Consider the following 18,167-nt stretch of genomic DNA (forward strand, 5'->3'; position numbering starts at 1 on the left):
TAACATCGTTCCTTTTTCGGTGAGACCCGTATCCAACTGTTGATCTTAGTCCCTCCATTACGCCCAGACTTGTACAATAAGTACTAACCAGTACTTGCTACAAAAATTGCCCGCTGACTGGTTCAGGCAGTCTCTCGAGACTTCAAAGCACAGTTCACAAATATCTTGTAGTAAAAAGAAAAACCCCAAAATCACACACTCCACGATATGTATTCAATATCATTAAAACAGTTTGCCATATTTCAGGCAATTCCAATTTATACAGTACAGTTCGTGTGCCTTGAAGATCCAACGTCTCACCACAATGTAAAGAAGAAGTAGAATGGACACGGAAATGTGAAAAATCATAGAGACTAGTAGGGTAATCTGAGCTCTATAACCAACCAATTAATCTTGACGTTCACAACTCATTTAAATTACAAAATCAATATCACAAATAACATCCGCGTATCATTGCTGTCGTGTAAATTAATTTTTGAATGAAAATTGGGGGTTGGGGTCATGGGAGTAAAACAAGGATCTATATGAAGTATATATATAATTTTAATTTCCATGTTTTGCTTCTCCTTGGGAAGAAAGAACAACTGCGCCTGCTCTCTGTGAACACTACCCAGGTCCGCCAACTGGAACACTTGAATTCAGGACATAATACATGCATATTTCTTTCCTCCCCTCACATCTACCTATCTGCAATGCCACAACAAATCATCAGTAAAACATCCCAAAGGACAATAGGACCTTAGTTATGCAACATTTAGATACCAAAAAGGGAAAGGAAAACCATGCACCTACAATCATTAACAAATTTATACCAACTGACCTGGTTCCCAGTGTAAGCTCAAGGTCGTCGGGAGCACATCCCTCGTGAATCCTCTCCCCTTCCCATGGCTTTACTAGCACTTTGGTATTATTGGTATTACTGCCAAATGCAAACTCAGCTGAAATGCTATCTGACATTGGAATATCTGCCGTCTGATCTGAACCCGCTGCAACTGCTGGAGAGCATGTCCCGCTTTGCCCAGGAGTCCACATCCTAGACCCTCCACCATAAAATGCCTCCTTGAACCCAAATGGGTTTGGCGAGACAAGGCTGAATGTCGGAGATGATGGTCCTTCCAGGGGAGTTTGCATACCAGAGAACCATCCCGAATCAAGCGGTGTTTGGCGGCCAGGACTTGGTGGGGTGGAAGAGGGTAGGAAGGTGCAGTGCTGACCAGTCCAGGCTAGACCAGTAGTTCTGTCATCCCAATTTTCTGTCATTCGGGGGGTTTGAGCAGTAGGCGAGCTAGATGGTGGGGTGACTGGAGCACTTATAGAACCACTATGGATGTTGAGATGGTGGAGAAGTGTGGATGACGCCGAGGATGAACTAGACGAAAGGGTTTTGAGCCATGGGATGAGAGAGTTGGCATCAGCATTACCATTAGTGATTGCAGCAAAATGGGATGAGACCGGGCTTGGGAAGGAAGATGAAGCAGGACTGGGATTGTAGGATGCACACGGACTTTGGTGGTATGATGAACAAGGACTTGTGGAAGCTGATCGACACATAATATCCATGGGATCCATAGGTTTGCATCCCTGCAGAAGGACAAAGACGATTAGTGGCAAGCAAAATAAAGAAGTTCAAAAATAATCCTGTGACAAATTACCATTAGTGGCAAGCAAAATATGGTGACTGCAAATGTAACTGCAGTTGTAAAAATATTATCATATCACAATTACAGAATACGATATCCTTAAAAGTACCAAACTATTTCTTTAATTAGTTGGTTGGACAGAAACATGAGTATGGTTCCCTAATAGCAAATCATACAAATGACCGACAGATAACATATTCTCATGAGACTTCAATTGTGCTAGTTGTCAAAAGGTTTTTCATGACTATAATACTCGATGCTTTCAAATAAAATTGCAAATATCACAAGTTTATTTAGCTTGTGGTTCCTGGGCCTAACACATCACAGCAAATTTTCCATTGGTACCAAAGTCTACTAGGTCATACTGGATAAACCGCAGCTCAATCATCTGGCAGGGATTCAATTAACACAAAGACAACTCTCCAGGTCTTAGTTCATAACATATTGGGCAAAGATCCCTTACTGAATTCGATTTTGTGCAAAACAATTATTTACTTGTTTGTTTAGGTTCTGTAGCTATTGTGTTGAGGTTGCACTATATTCTCCTTTTAGAGCAAGCCTCATTATACACGGCATGCCTCCGGTAAGAACTGATGGGCGTGGTGGCATCCTTCACTAATTTTGGATGGGAATTAAAAGGCTCTCCGATACAAAAATCTCACATAATTAACAATGACCCATTATTAGCAACCAGAAGCCAAAAAAACAGCACCCCCCACGTAGTCGCACCATTCCACAACAATGACACCTGAGTGGAAAAGAATTTGCAGGGGAACTTAGAAAAGGAAAAGCCCTCATTAGATCTTTGAATATGTCCATCATTGACCTATACAGGGTTCAGTTCTTTGAAAAGAGTTTTCAGGAACTCAAATCCACAAATAATTTTTCAGAAAAGTATAAAAAATTAACCTATGAAATTGTCAACTAAACAATTTTCTAATTGTTATTTTTTTAATTCTATCAGATTGGCAAGAGGAGCAAAAATTGAAATCAAACTCATTCCCAGAAAAGTGAAAGAGCTCAGAAATGCAAATCTCTAAAAGAAAGAAAACATCACAAACAGATACCGCAAAATTGAAAATTAATTATCTTAAAAAAATAATAAATAAATAAATAATGTAAATTGGTAATTTAGCATCAGAGGCAGTAAAGCAAATAAGAGTTCAATTTAGGAGATTAATTGTCCTTAAAATGACATAGATGCCCTATTAACATTAAGCTAGCTAGAGTTTTAGAAACTTGCAAGAATGTTTAGAGAGAGCACAAACAATCCTATGCATGAGGCGTACTTTAGCAGATAACACAATCGTAAATCTGACCTAAATTCCACAGAAGGAAAAAAGAGAACAAAAAAAGCTGACACTAACGAATTCTAGATCTGCAAGTCGTAAATTTGTACCACCCACCGGTGCATTCGAACTTCCGTTGCTAACGTGAGCAGGAAGAAGAACAGATTTAAGAGAGAGAGAGAGACAGCGAATTCGTTGTTACCTTTCTGTAAGTGGTGCCATCTTCTTCAACGATCCAACCAGCTTCGTTGCAGAGAGCCTTCAAGACCTCATTATTGTCGCAGTGCTTGGGGAGCTTGTAGTTCCCGTACATCCTCAGTCCGGCGAAGATCTTCGCCGCGATCGCCCGCCGTCGTCTCTCTCTCCTCTTGTTGTTCTCTCTCTCCTTCCAAGTCGGAAGCCTCGCCCCCGACGTCATACCAATCTCCGGAATTGTGGAAGACGAAGAATCGATCCGAATCACAGATCGATTGGCTATCCGACTCGGACTCAAAACTCGGCAAGTATCAGAGAACCGGGTCAACACAGTCGGAAACCGGTGAGGTGTGGAGTGAACCGGTTTGATGGCTTTGATCAAAGTATTAAGTCACATAAATGAGGTGAGATTAGTCGTAAGAAGCTAAGCTAAATACACTTGTTTTAAATTTCTGCCCATATCTGATGATAATATTACGAGAAAGCCACTTCTCCTGCAGATCAGAATCACTCGTGTTGGCTTCTGCATCTTACCACCATGTCCATGTGAGTATATTACGCTAGTTAATGACAGTAAAATAGTATTTTGTAACGAAACGAAGCTATAACATAAGATTATTGTTTTGGCACAGTAAACACGGTAGCAGGATTCAGATTCTCGAATATAAACTATTTAAGTTAGTTGTTACGGTAAAATCGTTTCACAATTATAAGAAGTTATAATCTTAAAAAGAGAAATGTTAATTGCACTCGCACAATTGACTGTCCATTTATAGTTGTGAGTTAAGATTGGTTAGTTTTGAATACATTAATTATTTTGAGTTTTTATTTTTATGGACTCTACTAACATTACTTTTTAGACAAAAATACTCTTTTAAGTTATGTCTTTCTTCTTATTTCCTCTTTTAATTGATTTATATAAAAATATGTACGTATGTGTATGTGTATATATATAATAATAATAATAATAATAATAATAACTAATGTGATATGAATGGATGTTGAAAAAAAAAAACAGAAGAAGAAGTTAGCTCACAGTAAATAGATCTTGAGGGGAAAAAAAAAAAAAAAAAAAAAAAAAAATCTGAAAAAGAACAAAATAGATTCTGAGATTTAAAATATATATATATATACAAAATTAGTTTTATACACGTATATATTTCTTTTTTGGTGAAGGAATTATTTCCTTTTCTTTTATTTCCTTTTTTTTATTTTTTAAATCTATTTATACAAAGATAGTTGTAAAAATTAAAAATAAAAACAAAAAAAAAAAATATATATATATATATATAGGAAAAAACAAAAAGGAAGAAATATATAATCCATTTTTTTTACCTTTCTTTTTATTCTTTTTGGATTTTTTTTCTTGCTCCTTTTTTTTTTTCTTCTTCCTTTTATTTTTTTCCGAATCCATCCATCTCTTGTGAATGAATTATCCTATCACATAATTAACCACACATACTTGATTAAAAGAGGAAAGAAGAAGAGAAAAAAAAAATTAGATAATTTAAAAGGATATTTTTGTTTAAAAAATAATGTTAGTAGAGTCCCATAAAATATAATCTCAAACTAATTAATACATCCAAAACTAACCTATCATAACTGGCGACTGCCCATTCGACTGTGAATGGGCAATCGCGCAATTAACATTCCAGTCTTAGAAAATGAGATTATTTTTTTGGCACGGTAAACAAGATGGCACAGGAGGAGGCAAATTCTCAACTAAAAACTATTTAAGTTGGTCGTTGCATAAATGGCAGTAAAATTATTTTGCAACAAAACAATACGAAGTTAAAAGATTAAAATATTAAAAATTATTGCCTTGACATAATGAATTCGGTGGTACTCTAGAGATTCTCAGATTCTCAAAACACCTGATTGGGTGAGATCAATGGTCCTGAACTATTGAAGATATTGTGTATCAGGCGTGTCACCAGTGAAAATATATTATCTTATGAAATTGGTCTCATCTAATTTTTAAAATTCATCTTAACTAACTATTATATTAATTTTCATTGGCCAGACATACCATGTCATTAGTATGCCCGGCGCCACTAGCGGATCCTGGGGTGGACTTGAATGGGCTCACTCAAGCCCACCCAAAAAATATATATATTATTTACTATAGTACATTTTAATCCAGCTCAAAAAAAAAAAAAAAAAAAGAAATTATTAGTAGTATTAACTCACTCCATTAATAATTTCTGAATCCGCCCTTATGGCGCACACAATATCTACTCAATAATTTCCCATAACCAAATCAGAAGTTATTGCGTGGTCTGGGACCATTGATTCTGAACCAATTATAATTATTAATAGACACATAAGTTAAGAAGCATGTATACGGATACGGACACGGACACCGACAAAGGTACAACACGATAAACACGGATGCGGTATGAATAATTCAAATAATAATTATATAATATTTTATTATATATATAAAAACAATCATTTTTATACATTTTATCCGCATAAGCATGAATGACATCATTATTTTGGAGTTTAAAATTAAATGTTTATTATTTTAAACTTTATATTATTATTATTATTATTATTTTTGTATTAGTGCATAATATATTTTAAATTGCATTGAATTTTATTTATTTTTTTAAAAAAAATATACAAAATCACTCCGCCATATTCTGTAAGGGCATGTTTGGTGCGCAAGAATGGAATGAGGCATGAATGAAATGCAAGTGGGAATGGAATGTAAATGATGTAGGAATTGAATGATCATTTTCATTCCACTGTTTGCATACAAACAGATAATGGAATAACCATTCTCATTCCTATGTTTAGTTAGATCAAATAAAAAGCTGGAATGGAATGATTAATTTATAAATTGGTTTCTCCAAAATATTCTTACTTGTAATATTTGAGTTATATTAAAATAAAATGACATATTCTTATTATATAATAAAACTAGCTTATACCAATTAATGTATTTTTATAAAATGCGAAAAAAATATATATATATATATATATACACAATTATTTGCTTGAATTTCACTTAGCTCTTGTTTGGTTGTTCTGAAAATCTGCCAGATAAGAAAAATATGAATAAGCAAAACGTACTTTGAGGAAAAGAGAATCTTTTTTTTCTTCTTTAATCAATTTCTCTATTTCCTTTTCTTTTCCCCTATGTATATGTATATGATGGCTGAATTGCAAAAGAATCTTTTTTTTTTTTCTTTAATTAATTCCTCTATTTCCCTTTCTTTTCTCCTGTGGATACGTATATGATGGCCGGATTGCGAAAGAATCTTTTTTGTTTTTCTTTAATCAAATTCCTTTTCTTTTCCCCAACCAGCGGATATATGATATATATTATATATATATATATATATATATATATAGAACAAATTGTAGAGCACAAACTGCAAATAGAGATATATATATATTCCATGGTATACTGTGCGTGAAGAGAGAAAAAGGAGAGAGAGATGGTGTACCGTGACATAGCGAGAGAGGAGAGATGGAGAGAGAGCCTGTCAGATTTGTAAAGAAAAATACCTATAGTTTGTTTGTCCTTACATTTTATTATTTTAATTTAGTGAAAATGGAATGATCGTTCCAGAAGTCCAAAAAAGGAAAGGTCATTCCATCTTAAAGCTAGAATGAGATTATATAGCAATGACTATTTCACTTTTAAAGTGATACACCCAATAAGAAAAAAAAAATGAGAAAATGGAATGGTCATTTCATTTTAGTCCAGGCTATCACACCTAGGCTTATGTGTTCAAAACTTACCTTTGTTGTGTCCATACCGGGTCCAAACAAAAAAATAAAATATTTAAACTTTAGGACGGGCGGAGTGTCGGTGCTTCCCGGTACATAAGTAATTGTGTCCTAACTTGTTAAGTTTTATTCTGTTTTTTTGTCCAATAATAATTGGTTGGGAGCAATGGTTCAGGATATTGGTCTCTAAAAAAATTTCAGAACCTGTGAGGCTGTGTAACTAGGCGGGTCTTGCACTTGTCTTTGGTCTACAATGTCTGCAATCTTTAAATCTCCACCAATTCTCTCATTTACAGAGATGGCCAATTCAATCTCGGAGCTTCACCAAGCTCACGCCCACATGCTCAAGACCGGCCTCATGGAAGACCCTTTCGCTGCAAGCCGGCTCATTGCTTTTTCTGCCACCAACACCAGCTCCCAAAGTGTTGCTTATGCTCACTCCATATTCACTCGTATACAACACCCAAACTCGTATACCTATAACAGCATGATACGAGCCTATGCCAATAGTCCCAACCCACAACATGCCCTCATGGTTTATGAGCAAATGCTGAATGATGATCATTTGTTCCCGGATAAGTACACTTTCACTTTTGCTTTGAAGGCTTGTGCGAGTCTTCGTGGTGTCAAAGAGGGTCGACAGGTTCATGGTCATGTGATTAAGTTTGGAATTGGGTATGATGCGTATATATGGAATACTTTGATTCATGTGTATGCGAATTGTGGGTGTTTTGAAATTGCGCGGTGTTTGCTTGATGGAATGCCTGAAAGTGATGTTATATCGTGGAATGCGATATTGAGTGCGTATGTGGAAATGGGTTTGATGGACTTTGCGCGTGGGTTGTTTGATGAGATGCCAGAAAGAAACTTGGAGTCTTGGAACTTCATGATTTCGGGGTATATAGGTGTTGGGCTACTTGATGAAGCTAGAAGAATTTTCAACGAAATGCCAATGAAAGATGTTGTTTCGTGGAATGCAATGATCACGGGCTATGCTCATGAAAGTCGTTTTGATGAAGTCTTGGTGCTCTTTGAGAAAATGCAAAGCGGGAAGGTGAAGCCGGATGGTCGAACGCTTGTCAACGTGTTATCTGCTTGTGCTCGTGTTGGAGCTTTAAGTCAAGGAGAGTGGGTTCATGCATATGTTGATAAGAGTGGCATTGATATTAATGGTTTTCTAGCCACTGCTCTCGTAGACATGTATTCAAAATGCGGGTGTATTGAGAAGGCTTTAGAAGTTTTTGATAGTACTTCAATGAAGGATATCAGTACATGGAATTCAATTATTGCAGGATTAAGCATCCACGGTTTTGGAGAACATGCATTAAAGATTTTCTCCCAAATGCTGGTGAATGGTTTTAGCCCAAACGAGGTCACCTTCATCAGTGTTCTGTCAGCCTGCAGCCGAGCTGGTTTGTTAAATGAGGGACGTGAGATGTTTGACCTCATGGTTAGTGTTCATGGCATTGAGCCAACCATAGAGCACTATGGCTGTATGGTGGATTTACTGGGCCGCTTCGGATTATTAGAAGAGGCCGAGGAACTTTTGAGAACAATGCCGCATAAAGAAGCTCCTTTGGTTTGGGAGTCTCTATTGGGTGCTTGCAGAAATCATGGTAATCTCGAATTGGCAGCGCGTGTTGCCAAGAAGATTTTGGATATGGATCCTCAAGACAGTTCCGGTTATGTTCAACTGTCAAATATTCACGCGTCAATGGGGAGATGGAATGATGTTACGGAGGTGAGGAGGAAGATGAAGGCACAAGGAGTGAGTAAAGATCCTGGATGTAGCATGATTGAAGTAAATGGTGTTGTTCATGAGTTCTTAGCCGGTGAAGGAATAATTAAGCCAAGCAGGCTTGAGATATAGGAAAGTTCGTAATAAGATTCACAACTCTGAGTCCTTATGGTGAATTCTTTTGATATTAAAGACTTTCACATTGGGTATGAGAACTGTATTGTTTGAAAGCAATGAGAGGTTTTTGGCGTATGATGCAGGCTGTGGAATATTGAAGCCACAAGGACATATGAGACGGATTTTGAAGGGAAAAACTTGCTTACGGAAACAACCTGTTGTAACTTTAAAATCTGGAAACCCTAGATGATGTGTCTCCTTTATTAAATCCATCTTCACAGGACAATTTCATATAATGGAAGACCTTTTGTATTAAGAGAGTGTTTCATATGAGCTATTGACACATTACTACTGAATCACAAGACAATATTGAAAAATTTTGTGGTATTCTTTGGGAATTCTTTTTGCAGTTTTATAGTACCCCTTTAAGTGCTTATTATGAAGCATGCATCTGATAAGAATGCATAACTTGTTCTATTGGAAGTCCTTCAATTAATGAATGATATTCTTTAGTACCTTTTGCACTGATGTGCTTCCCTTTTATTTCTTCTTCTATTTTCAGTGGGTTATTAGCTTTAAAATCTTTCACCTAGAAACATCTATACCCCTTAATGCATATTCTACTAGCCTACCTCAAATGGTGTTGGTAAATTGTTGCAGAAATGCATATGATTTCCATGAAGCCCTTTTGAATTTAAAATCATTCGAACCCCACGTGAATATACCTATTGATCACTTTATTACCGTATTGTTTAGTCGTATTATGCTTTCAACTTGAATGACATTAATCTTTGTTGAGTTAATTTTTCTACGCCTCTCTTAATATTGTGTTTTCATTCTACTTTAAAAGAGCTCAACCACCATGATTTCCAACAGATAGTGCCTAGTTATTTTCCCAGTTAAGTGGCCTCTTGGGCATATTAGATATTTCATATTCATTCTAATTTGATAAAGTTTGTTTTACACTGAAGGCCTGCCCCACCACAGATAATGCTCTCAATTTTAAGAAGATATTGCTCCTAGTGGAATTTCATCAAGAACTCAGATTCAGATGGATCTCTAACATCCAAATGTCTATTTTGATACAAGTCATTTTAAAAAGGTTACAAGAGGAAACCATGATGAGTGCAACTTCAGCACACTGATGTGGAAGTGCTCATGTTTTTGAGTGGTTGGACTCTATCAAAGCAAACTGGTTGCTGATACCTTGTATTTGGTGCTTTTACCCTTCTAGTGCTGCAAGTATACAAATTTTCAGGTATTTTACTTGTCAATGCTTTTTTAGGTTCTGTGCTTGCATGACATCTAGTGGATGGGGTTGGGTTATGAGTTTGATGCCTAAGGTGATAAAAAGGAAGAACCAAATAATAGAAGAGGAAGAATTTACCACAGCATATTTTGAAGTATGTTTCAAATAATTGGACACTACATAAAGAATAGCTACACTCGAATCATTCTTTCAGGACACATCAATTTTGCTATTCCTAAAAAATCTGTGAATGTTACAAGTATTTTTGAATGTTACAAAAACCAAAAAAACGGAAATTAATTGGGAAGGACAAATATACTATAAAACTGGCACTGAAATGGATATTGGCACGGAAACATCATGAGCAAAACTTAATTCCCTATTTGCAGCGGAGTTCCCTGCAAAGGCATATCCTACACCTAATCCACCAAAATGCAGGTATGCATTCTCACTCCTTTGGAAAACTTTAGCAAGTGATGCTGCCTTTCTCCTCGCGCGCTTAGTCCCCGTGAAGAGCAAAGTCTGAAGCAAACTGGCCAAAGCTGGTGCCTTCACTACCCTCTCAGTTGCAGCTGCCCCACCACTCTGACACAACTCAAGCAATGCTGCAACTGCATTCTCCTTCCCTCTTGCAGTCCCATACCGTAACATTCCTATCAATCCCGCCACTGCTGTGTCCTCATTCGCCACTGCTTCGGCCCCAAGTGGCTGCCTAACAATCAAGGCCAATGCGCTTGCTGCATCCTCTGCAACACCCTCATCTTCCAAAACCCCCACCAGTGCAGTCACAGCGCCTGACTCTATAATTCTCGCACAAGTATCTGTGTGGGTGGATAGATTGAATAGAGCTGTAACTGCATCCGTTTTTCCTCTTGGTGTCCCCTCTCTCAACATTCTTGCCAGGGCTTCAACTGCTCCATCCTCATTGGCTATTCTCTTCTTGTACTCATGCACTGCAGAGAGGCTAAATAATGTTGCTCCAGCATTTTCCATTGCCTCAATCGTGTGCCCCGTTCTCATAACTTCAACAATTGACCCTAAACACCCTTCTTCATCCACAATTAACCTCTTGTTGCTGCCATAAATCGATAAATTCAGCATTGCAGTGACAGAATTCTCTTGTGCAACAGCATTGGGAGATGAAAGCAGCCGTTTTAGATGTGGGATTGCGCCAGCTTCTGCAATGTAAGCCCGGTTTTCCTTCCCGGTTTTTGCTAGCAAACGAATCTCCCGGGCTGCAATAGTTTTCGCGCCCTGTGATCCATTTGCTAGCTGTTGAATGAGAAGAACAACTGTAGCTTTATTAGCTTCAATGGTAGCCTTGCTCGCGGAATCCGCAGCAAAACTTTCAGCACACAAATCATCACTATCCGGTGGGTCAAATGGTATTCCATGAGCAGTGCACCATTGCATAATCAAGTTCGTGAGTGCCTGATTTGACACAAGCCGACTGTGAACGAGCATCTGCCCTGTTTTTGGGCAAGTACAATTGCCTTCCTCCATCCATCTCGATATCGAAGCTCGGTCATATGTATGCCCTGTAGAGACAATCACAGGATCTTGCATCAACTCCAATGATATTGGGCAACAAAAGTCCTTCGGAATCATAAGAGAAGCATCTACATCTATATCTACAATTTGTTGAGTAATCAACCCTTTTTTGAGCTTCTTATCATCTTCATCTTCCTCGAACCCAAACAACAAGAACCTGCAATACCGAGTAAGCGCCATAAATCCATTAAGCACCGAAATGGTCAGCTCAATATCTCCTTCATGATTAACAATTTGCTCCTCCAAAAACTCAATTTCACCCCTGCAACTCTTTGCATCTTGAATTCCTAATCTTTGCTCGAAAAACAAACACAATTTGACTGAATCGGGAATTTCTCCGTTTTCAAATTCATTGAGAATTGAGAACAATTCGAGTCTCAATGTCTCGTCATGTTTGTCAATGACAAGTTTGGCACGTATCAATTGCTTCTGCAACAATTCAACTTGTTCTCGGATGTCATCACTCAAATTGAGCTCTTTCGTGGGAAAAACATCTAAAAGCGTAGAGATTTCTTGATTAAGATCATGAAAATGCCCCGAAATTGAATGGTTTTGAAGCAAAAGCCATAATTTACTCGAGTGAGAACAGTACTCGAGAAGTATCTTTGAGCGATGCAATATCAGATAGAGCTCTTTCAAGCAGAGAATCGCCGTTGAAGGCAAACTCGTTCCTGAGTCACGAATATACTCCAACAGAACCACGAAGACCTCGAATTTTCGTGTCAGAGACCGCGAATTCTTCTTCTGAAATGGCAACGTTTTGCCGGAACATGTCTTGGTCAGCTCCGACGACAGCAAAACTAGGGTGTCGACGAGCTCGATGCCGGTTATGTCCTCAGGCGGTTTCACGGATACCAGACAAGGTGACCTTCTCATCCTCAGAGACGAGAATATCGAAGCTGAAGCCATTCGAAATATATCACCTTTCTCTCTCTAAAAATGTGTTTGCAATTAGACAGAGAATTTCTCTCTCTCTCTCTCTGAGAACAGAGTACTGAATGATATTGTGATTGTTAATGGTGTTTGAATTGTGAATGTTTCGAAGGTGGCTTTAAATTCAGTGGAAAGGGGGTGTGAACAAGGAGAAGAAATGGTGTTGACTGAATTTCCGATACAAGTTGTGGAATTGATTTTCTCTCTCTAAGATTTTCGATGCAACTTCCATGAAAATGACCTTCCTGTTCTTGGTCTTTGGGGAATCCAAATTGCTGTTCATTCGTTTACTATCCAACACAGAGGACAACAGTGCCTACTTATAAAGTGACTTGTATTCATTTTAGATTGTCATAGTCAAGTACTCTGATTGATTCAACTTTAGATTTGGGCAATTGGTCAACTTTTTCGTATTTTCACTTTTAATTTGGTGTAACCATATGTGTATCTAATCATCTACAGTATTGTTACTTTTGAATATTTGTCCCACTCCGAGTCTCCAAGTTACTAAGTCACACAGTGTCGCTCCTTCGTTTGGATTGTGTTCTGGCTTTTCACGTTTAACTGTACGTTTTAGTTCAAATTCTCCTTATTTATAATTTAATTTTACATCTTTTTATTCTTGCTTCACGTGACTAAAGTGACTTCATAATTATTATATTTTATTTACTTTTTACTATATTTAGCTTACCTAGGTTAATGTAGGTAAAGCATCAAATCTCCTTGATGGGTTAAAAAAAAAAAAATTCCAAACCTAGAAAGCATGTTCATAATTTTAAAATATATTTTTAGTTTTTTAACACTTATCCAATATTTTTCAGATCTTTAATTGTGTATCAGATACTTCTCATATATTTCATAACACAATTTTTGTAAGTCATAGTATAATTTTTTTAAAAAGTTTAAAATTTATTAAGTAATGATTAGAGGGTTTTGTTTTATGTGTTAATAATAGCCTTTAGACTCATAATATTACAAGAATTTGATAGAAATGTATTTTTTATACATAAAATTATTTTTTTCGGTCATACAGGTATTTATTTATTTATTTTCGTATATGTGCTTCGTAGAAGCAAACCATTTAAAAAATTCAACTAAATAAAATAAAGAGTTGAATCATACAAATAAGAATTCTGGGTCAATTGAACTTGTCCTATTTAAATAGTTAAGACTTGGTCAAATAATGAACTAAGTTTTCAAACCAATCAAGACATTCCCACTATCTAATCTTCCTATGGAAATTTCAACAATCAATTTTCTATTCCCAGGACATAAAAAAAGATTCCACCCGACCATCACAATTGATAATTAATTAATTATATTTAAAATACATATTATGTTTGAATTGATGTCTTAAAATAAAAATTAAAGAAAAATTAATTTAAATTTTAAATAATTTTTTTCTCTATATTAATTTCATGTAATCGAATATAATCAAAATATATATATATATATATATATATATATATACTAGTAGTAAAAATAAGTTTAAGATTAATTGATCCACGCACTCTAATTGAAGGGTTTCGGTTTTTGTTTGGACAATAGATGGTTGTTGTGTGGGAGAAAATGTTGGAGTTGGTTTAGGGTCCCACGTATCTAATGTGGAAGGAGTGTTTAGGGGTCCACTTGCTGTGCCTTTAGAAGCACGTTAAGGTGGAGGAGAGTCAGTCGTCTTGTGTTGGTTCCAGTCGACGTGTGCCGTCCTCAAAGGGAAAAACTGAAAAGGAGAGAAACAGACAAGACCAATGGGGTCAAATCCGCGGGAATAATCAACAATTGCAAATGAATAAGTGTCCATATATATATCAGCAATTGAAATCAGCAAGTCATATATGTTGCTCAGTATAATGGTTATATATATATAACCATTATACTGAGCAACATACCAAATGTGTCATGATAATTGAAAGATTAAATGATATACTCTACGAACTTATTTCATTGCGTGAGGAATGGGGAGTCAAAAGGCTTTCCATTCCTCTGATATGTGCGTAGTAGGGTCCAAACATGGAGTCCCACCTCAATTATCAATTGAAATGAGCATGTGAAATATTAATTCATGAATATAGGAATTGTTGAATCGAGTAAGTCAGAGTTTGACCATTAAAGCATGTGATCTAGTGATATATTCTCTCATTTAAGAATAAAATATAAAAGCTTCAACCATTCAAGTATCCCGGAAGGTATTGTGGAAGTTAAATTAAGAAAAAAATTTATAACTTTTTGTGATAATAAATAAGTGGTAGTAATCATAAAGAGATGAAAAATAAGATATTGTATTGCTTTTCAAATATCAAATATTCAAATTGTAATCATACCATGGATGCAGCAATACAACCATACCAAACATATTAAAATTTATACATTAATGTATTGAAAATTAGCATACTAAAAGTGCTACGTCACTCCACTAACTAAAAATGGTTCATGAACAAAATCTCATTTATCCTGATTATTGTGGGTAGTTTCATCTTTTGAAATTAGTGGTTTTCTTTTAATTTTATTCTTATAAAATGATACATTTTTTTTATTAAGAGAATGGCGATTGGAGTATTACATTGAGTGCAAATATAAATCCCATAACATGATATTTCTCCAACATCATTTAATGGGATTCACACGCCACTCACATATTCCCCATTTGACATCTTTCAAATTGAGAAGATTACTCTATACAATTATATCATTATATTTAGTGCCTAATTATATTTTTGTTTTCAATATTTCCATATATGAATGAGTTTGTCATTTTCCGAAAGAAAAAAAATGAGTTTGTCATTATGGTCATTACCAAAAAAGTATGAATGAAAATTTCTTTGGAGAAATTGAGGCAACATTAAATTAGGCAAATGATAAGAGCTGTAAATTTCTTAGAAAGACCGAGAAACGTTGTCTTCCTCCTTTTTTAGATGCCAAATGTCTACAAGTCCGGCTGTTCAAAGTCAACATCGGTGCCTTAGTGGGTCACGACATCTGATTAAAAGACCATGAATAAATTTGTCTCTTACCAATATCACACACTAGCTTGTGCTGACTTGTTCAAACACTTGTAACTATCGATATTAAATTAATCAATTTAGATTGTTCTCTTGCTACTGGCTATTGCTAGTCATACCTCCCTCTAATCAGGTGAACATAAGCAACAAAAAGATATTGACAAAATATAAATGTGAAAAAAAAAAAAAAAAATTAGATATATATATAACCATGTCTCATAATACCACTACGTAAAATAGAAATAATATAAAACTACAAATAAAATAGCCTGCAAATTATTCAATTTGAAAACTTCAAGAAAATATAGGGAATCATTCAGATTAAATCCCAGAAGAACTGTTTAGCAAGTTAAGCCATTTATCAAGTCTTGTTCCAAGTCAAGTCAGAATAATTTAACACTTTACATAAAAAATAATAATAATTTGAAATCAATAAATTTTGAACAAACATGGTCCACAATTCTAATTCTAAGAGTAGAAGAATTTCAATTCAATGAGTTGGCACCACCAATTCTAAATCACCACAGCTTTCTTCAACAAACAAGGAAAAATGCGACTTCCTCATTTTCTATACCATAGTTCTACAAGAATGTTCAATATAACTGTTCGGCTCGCAGAGAAGCGTTAGTTCCGCTTTTCAGGTGAGTGGAAAGTAGGAGTAGATGTCGGACGTACCAGGAACTGCTGTCGTTCCAAAGTGGATATCCAAACAACTATCCAGTAGGAAATTGCAGGGATCAGGCAATTGAGTGAAGGACTAGAATTACCACCTTCAAGGGTTCTTTTTGCCTTGAAAAATGACTTTCGGACTGAACTATGGCTAGTGGAAAGGAAAGCGGTATTGAAAGTGCAGGACTTCAAAATAAAGTGCTGGAAAATAGGAATAATAAGTGCAGGACTTGAATTAAACATATTGAAATTGCATTACATAAATGTAAAGATACATGAATGTAAGGAATTGAAGTGTTGTTTTGCTGTGTGATTTGAACAGGATTTGCAAACTAACTCTAAGTGCTCTATTTATAGGACTTTCCATGCATGAAGCATCTTGAGGTGGCAGCTTCAGCAGCTTCCACGTGGACTGACTTCGGACTGCCACGTGTCCCATGATCTTCCAACCTTCTCTAGATACTGCCAAGTGTAAAACCATTTTCTTCCATGATCTACAACTGATAATTAGTGGCCTTGGCAGTTGTATACATGTTGGTGAGCCTTCTCCCACGTTCTGGAATTGCCTAGATGGAAAGGCAGCAGTTGCAGCAGCAGTTAAGAATTTCCACCCAGAAGGTCCGGATTGTGCCACATGTCCCATGTCTTCCTTAGTCTTCTCCCTCATGCGTTGTCTTCTCCTTTATTTCAGACCATGATTCCCCTAATTTAGCCATGTCATCCATTATCTTCAAACACTCCCTCAGTTAGTGGTAGTTACCATATGAAGTTCCACCACTTTCAACCGACGTATTCTTGTTTGGCCAAGTGTCCCACGATTTCTAATAGTCTTCCCCTTCTGTAGAACCTTCCTTTGTATAATTTCTATATATATCATGCATGTATATAGAAATTATTCATATACCCACATTCCTTTGGCTTTAGGTAACCTCTTCTGGTTGGACTTTCCATTCTGGTCTTTGTATCATGACGCCCGTGGCCCTTTTCTTTCAGCGATATCTTCATCATGGGTAATATATATGTAACTATATATATCCATGAATACATCATTCCCCACGTCTACTGACCATGATCTCCATATTTTAGTAATCTTCCTTAATCAGACTTTCCCTTCTTGCTTGATGGCGTCGTGGTCCCTAAATTTCAGTGACTTTTTCATCGTGGGAAATATTTCATTCATGGCGTCGTGGTCTCTTCTTTCAGCGATTTCCCTTTCATGAGTTATATCTGATATATAAATATATATACATAAATATATATCCATATATACATATATTCCCCACGTCCCTTTTCTCTTGTAAACCACGTTTCCATGATTTTGGCAACTTCCACCTTGAGAATTTCCTTCTAGGTTTAGAGTTCATGGGCCATGACCTCCTAGATTTTAGAACTGTTTATATCCAACCCACTTCCTTTCCTTTCATAGACCACGCTTCCTTGATTTTAGCTTTTATCATGGGTTGTTCCTTCCTTGAATAGATATATCATCCTTCATATTGGATAATCACGTCTCCTTAATTTTAACAGCTTCTCTTTAGCTTTGCCTCGTTTAGAACCCATGGCGCCATAGATTCATTCCTCACAAATAAGGAGAGAAATTAAACTCCCACGTCTATATATATATATATATATATATATAGACGTGGGAGTTTAATTTCTCTCCTTATTTGTGTATATATATATTTATAGAAATTAAACTCCCACGTCTCCTCCCTTTTAGTAACATTGTTTGACATGGCTAAATGAAGTCTCCTAAAAATAAGGAGAGAATCAACCCCTCGTTCTCCTTCTTTTTGGCTAAACCAACTTTGGTCTTACCAAATGGTAAGATAACAATCCCTTAAAAGAATTGATCCACAGCAGTAAGTACCATAGTAAGCTCAGTAGAACTCACCATATGTAGTAAAACTCATTCCATATAGGAAGACGTGGGCCCTTGTTTTAAAGATGGCAAGTCCTAATAGGACTCACCTCTTTCCTTAAAGATAGAAAACCCCACATGGTAGAATTATATTGGTCCACTTGTCTTTGATTTCAATTACTACG

At 36.2% G+C, this 18,167-nt stretch overlaps 3 protein-coding genes across 3 annotated transcripts; 1 reads left to right on the top strand and 2 right to left on the bottom strand.

Moving 5' to 3' along the window:
- Window positions 1–191: 191 nt before the first annotated feature.
- LOC132314701 (BES1/BZR1 homolog protein 4-like) lies at window positions 192–3,544 on the bottom strand. Its single transcript, XM_059813531.1, has 3 exons — window positions 3,132–3,544; window positions 821–1,581; window positions 192–687 (listed from the first exon to the last, which is right to left on the bottom strand). The coding sequence occupies exons 1-3, from the start codon at window positions 3,345–3,347 to the stop codon at window positions 684–686; spliced, it is 981 nt and encodes a 326-aa protein (XP_059669514.1). The 5' UTR covers window positions 3,348–3,544; the 3' UTR covers window positions 192–683.
- A 3,451-nt stretch (window positions 3,545–6,995) lies between these two features.
- LOC132314710 (pentatricopeptide repeat-containing protein At4g18840) lies at window positions 6,996–9,237 on the top strand. Its single transcript, XM_059813537.1, has one exon. It carries the CDS (start codon window positions 7,119–7,121, stop codon window positions 8,733–8,735), a length of 1,617 nt encoding a protein of 538 aa, XP_059669520.1. The 5' UTR covers window positions 6,996–7,118; the 3' UTR covers window positions 8,736–9,237.
- An 853-nt stretch (window positions 9,238–10,090) lies between these two features.
- Window positions 10,091–12,745, bottom strand: LOC132314718 (U-box domain-containing protein 17-like). Its single transcript, XM_059813544.1, has one exon. The coding sequence runs from the start codon at window positions 12,427–12,429 to the stop codon at window positions 10,288–10,290; it is 2,142 nt and encodes a 713-aa protein (XP_059669527.1). The 5' UTR covers window positions 12,430–12,745; the 3' UTR covers window positions 10,091–10,287.
- Between the last annotated feature and the right edge of the window lie 5,422 nt (window positions 12,746–18,167).

The sequence above is a fragment of the Cornus florida genome, unplaced genomic scaffold, assembly GCF_030987335.1.
Source record: "Cornus florida cultivar Cherokee Brave unplaced genomic scaffold, ASM3098733v1 CherokeeBrave_3.0.0_Hap2_Chr01, whole genome shotgun sequence".
In the NCBI taxonomy this organism is placed as follows: Eukaryota; Viridiplantae; Streptophyta; class Magnoliopsida; order Cornales; family Cornaceae; genus Cornus; species Cornus florida.

What these genes read in the sequence shown, in the direction of transcription:
- LOC132314710 (XM_059813537.1), top strand. Translation starts at nt 7,119, where the DNA reads ATGTCTGCAATCTTTAAATCTCCACCAATTCTCTCATTTACAGAGATG.
- LOC132314718 (XM_059813544.1), bottom strand. Translation starts at nt 12,429, where the DNA reads ATGGCTTCAGCTTCGATATTCTCGTCTCTGAGGATGAGAAGGTCACCT.
- LOC132314701 (XM_059813531.1), bottom strand. Translation starts at nt 3,347, where the DNA reads ATGACGTCGGGGGCGAGGCTTCCGACTTGGAAGGAGAGAGAGAACAAC. An exon ending in ATGGCACCACTTACAGAAAG is followed by an intron (nt 1,582 to 3,131) that starts GTAACAACGAAT and finishes GTCCTTCTGCAG; the next exon opens with GGATGCAAACCTATGGATCC.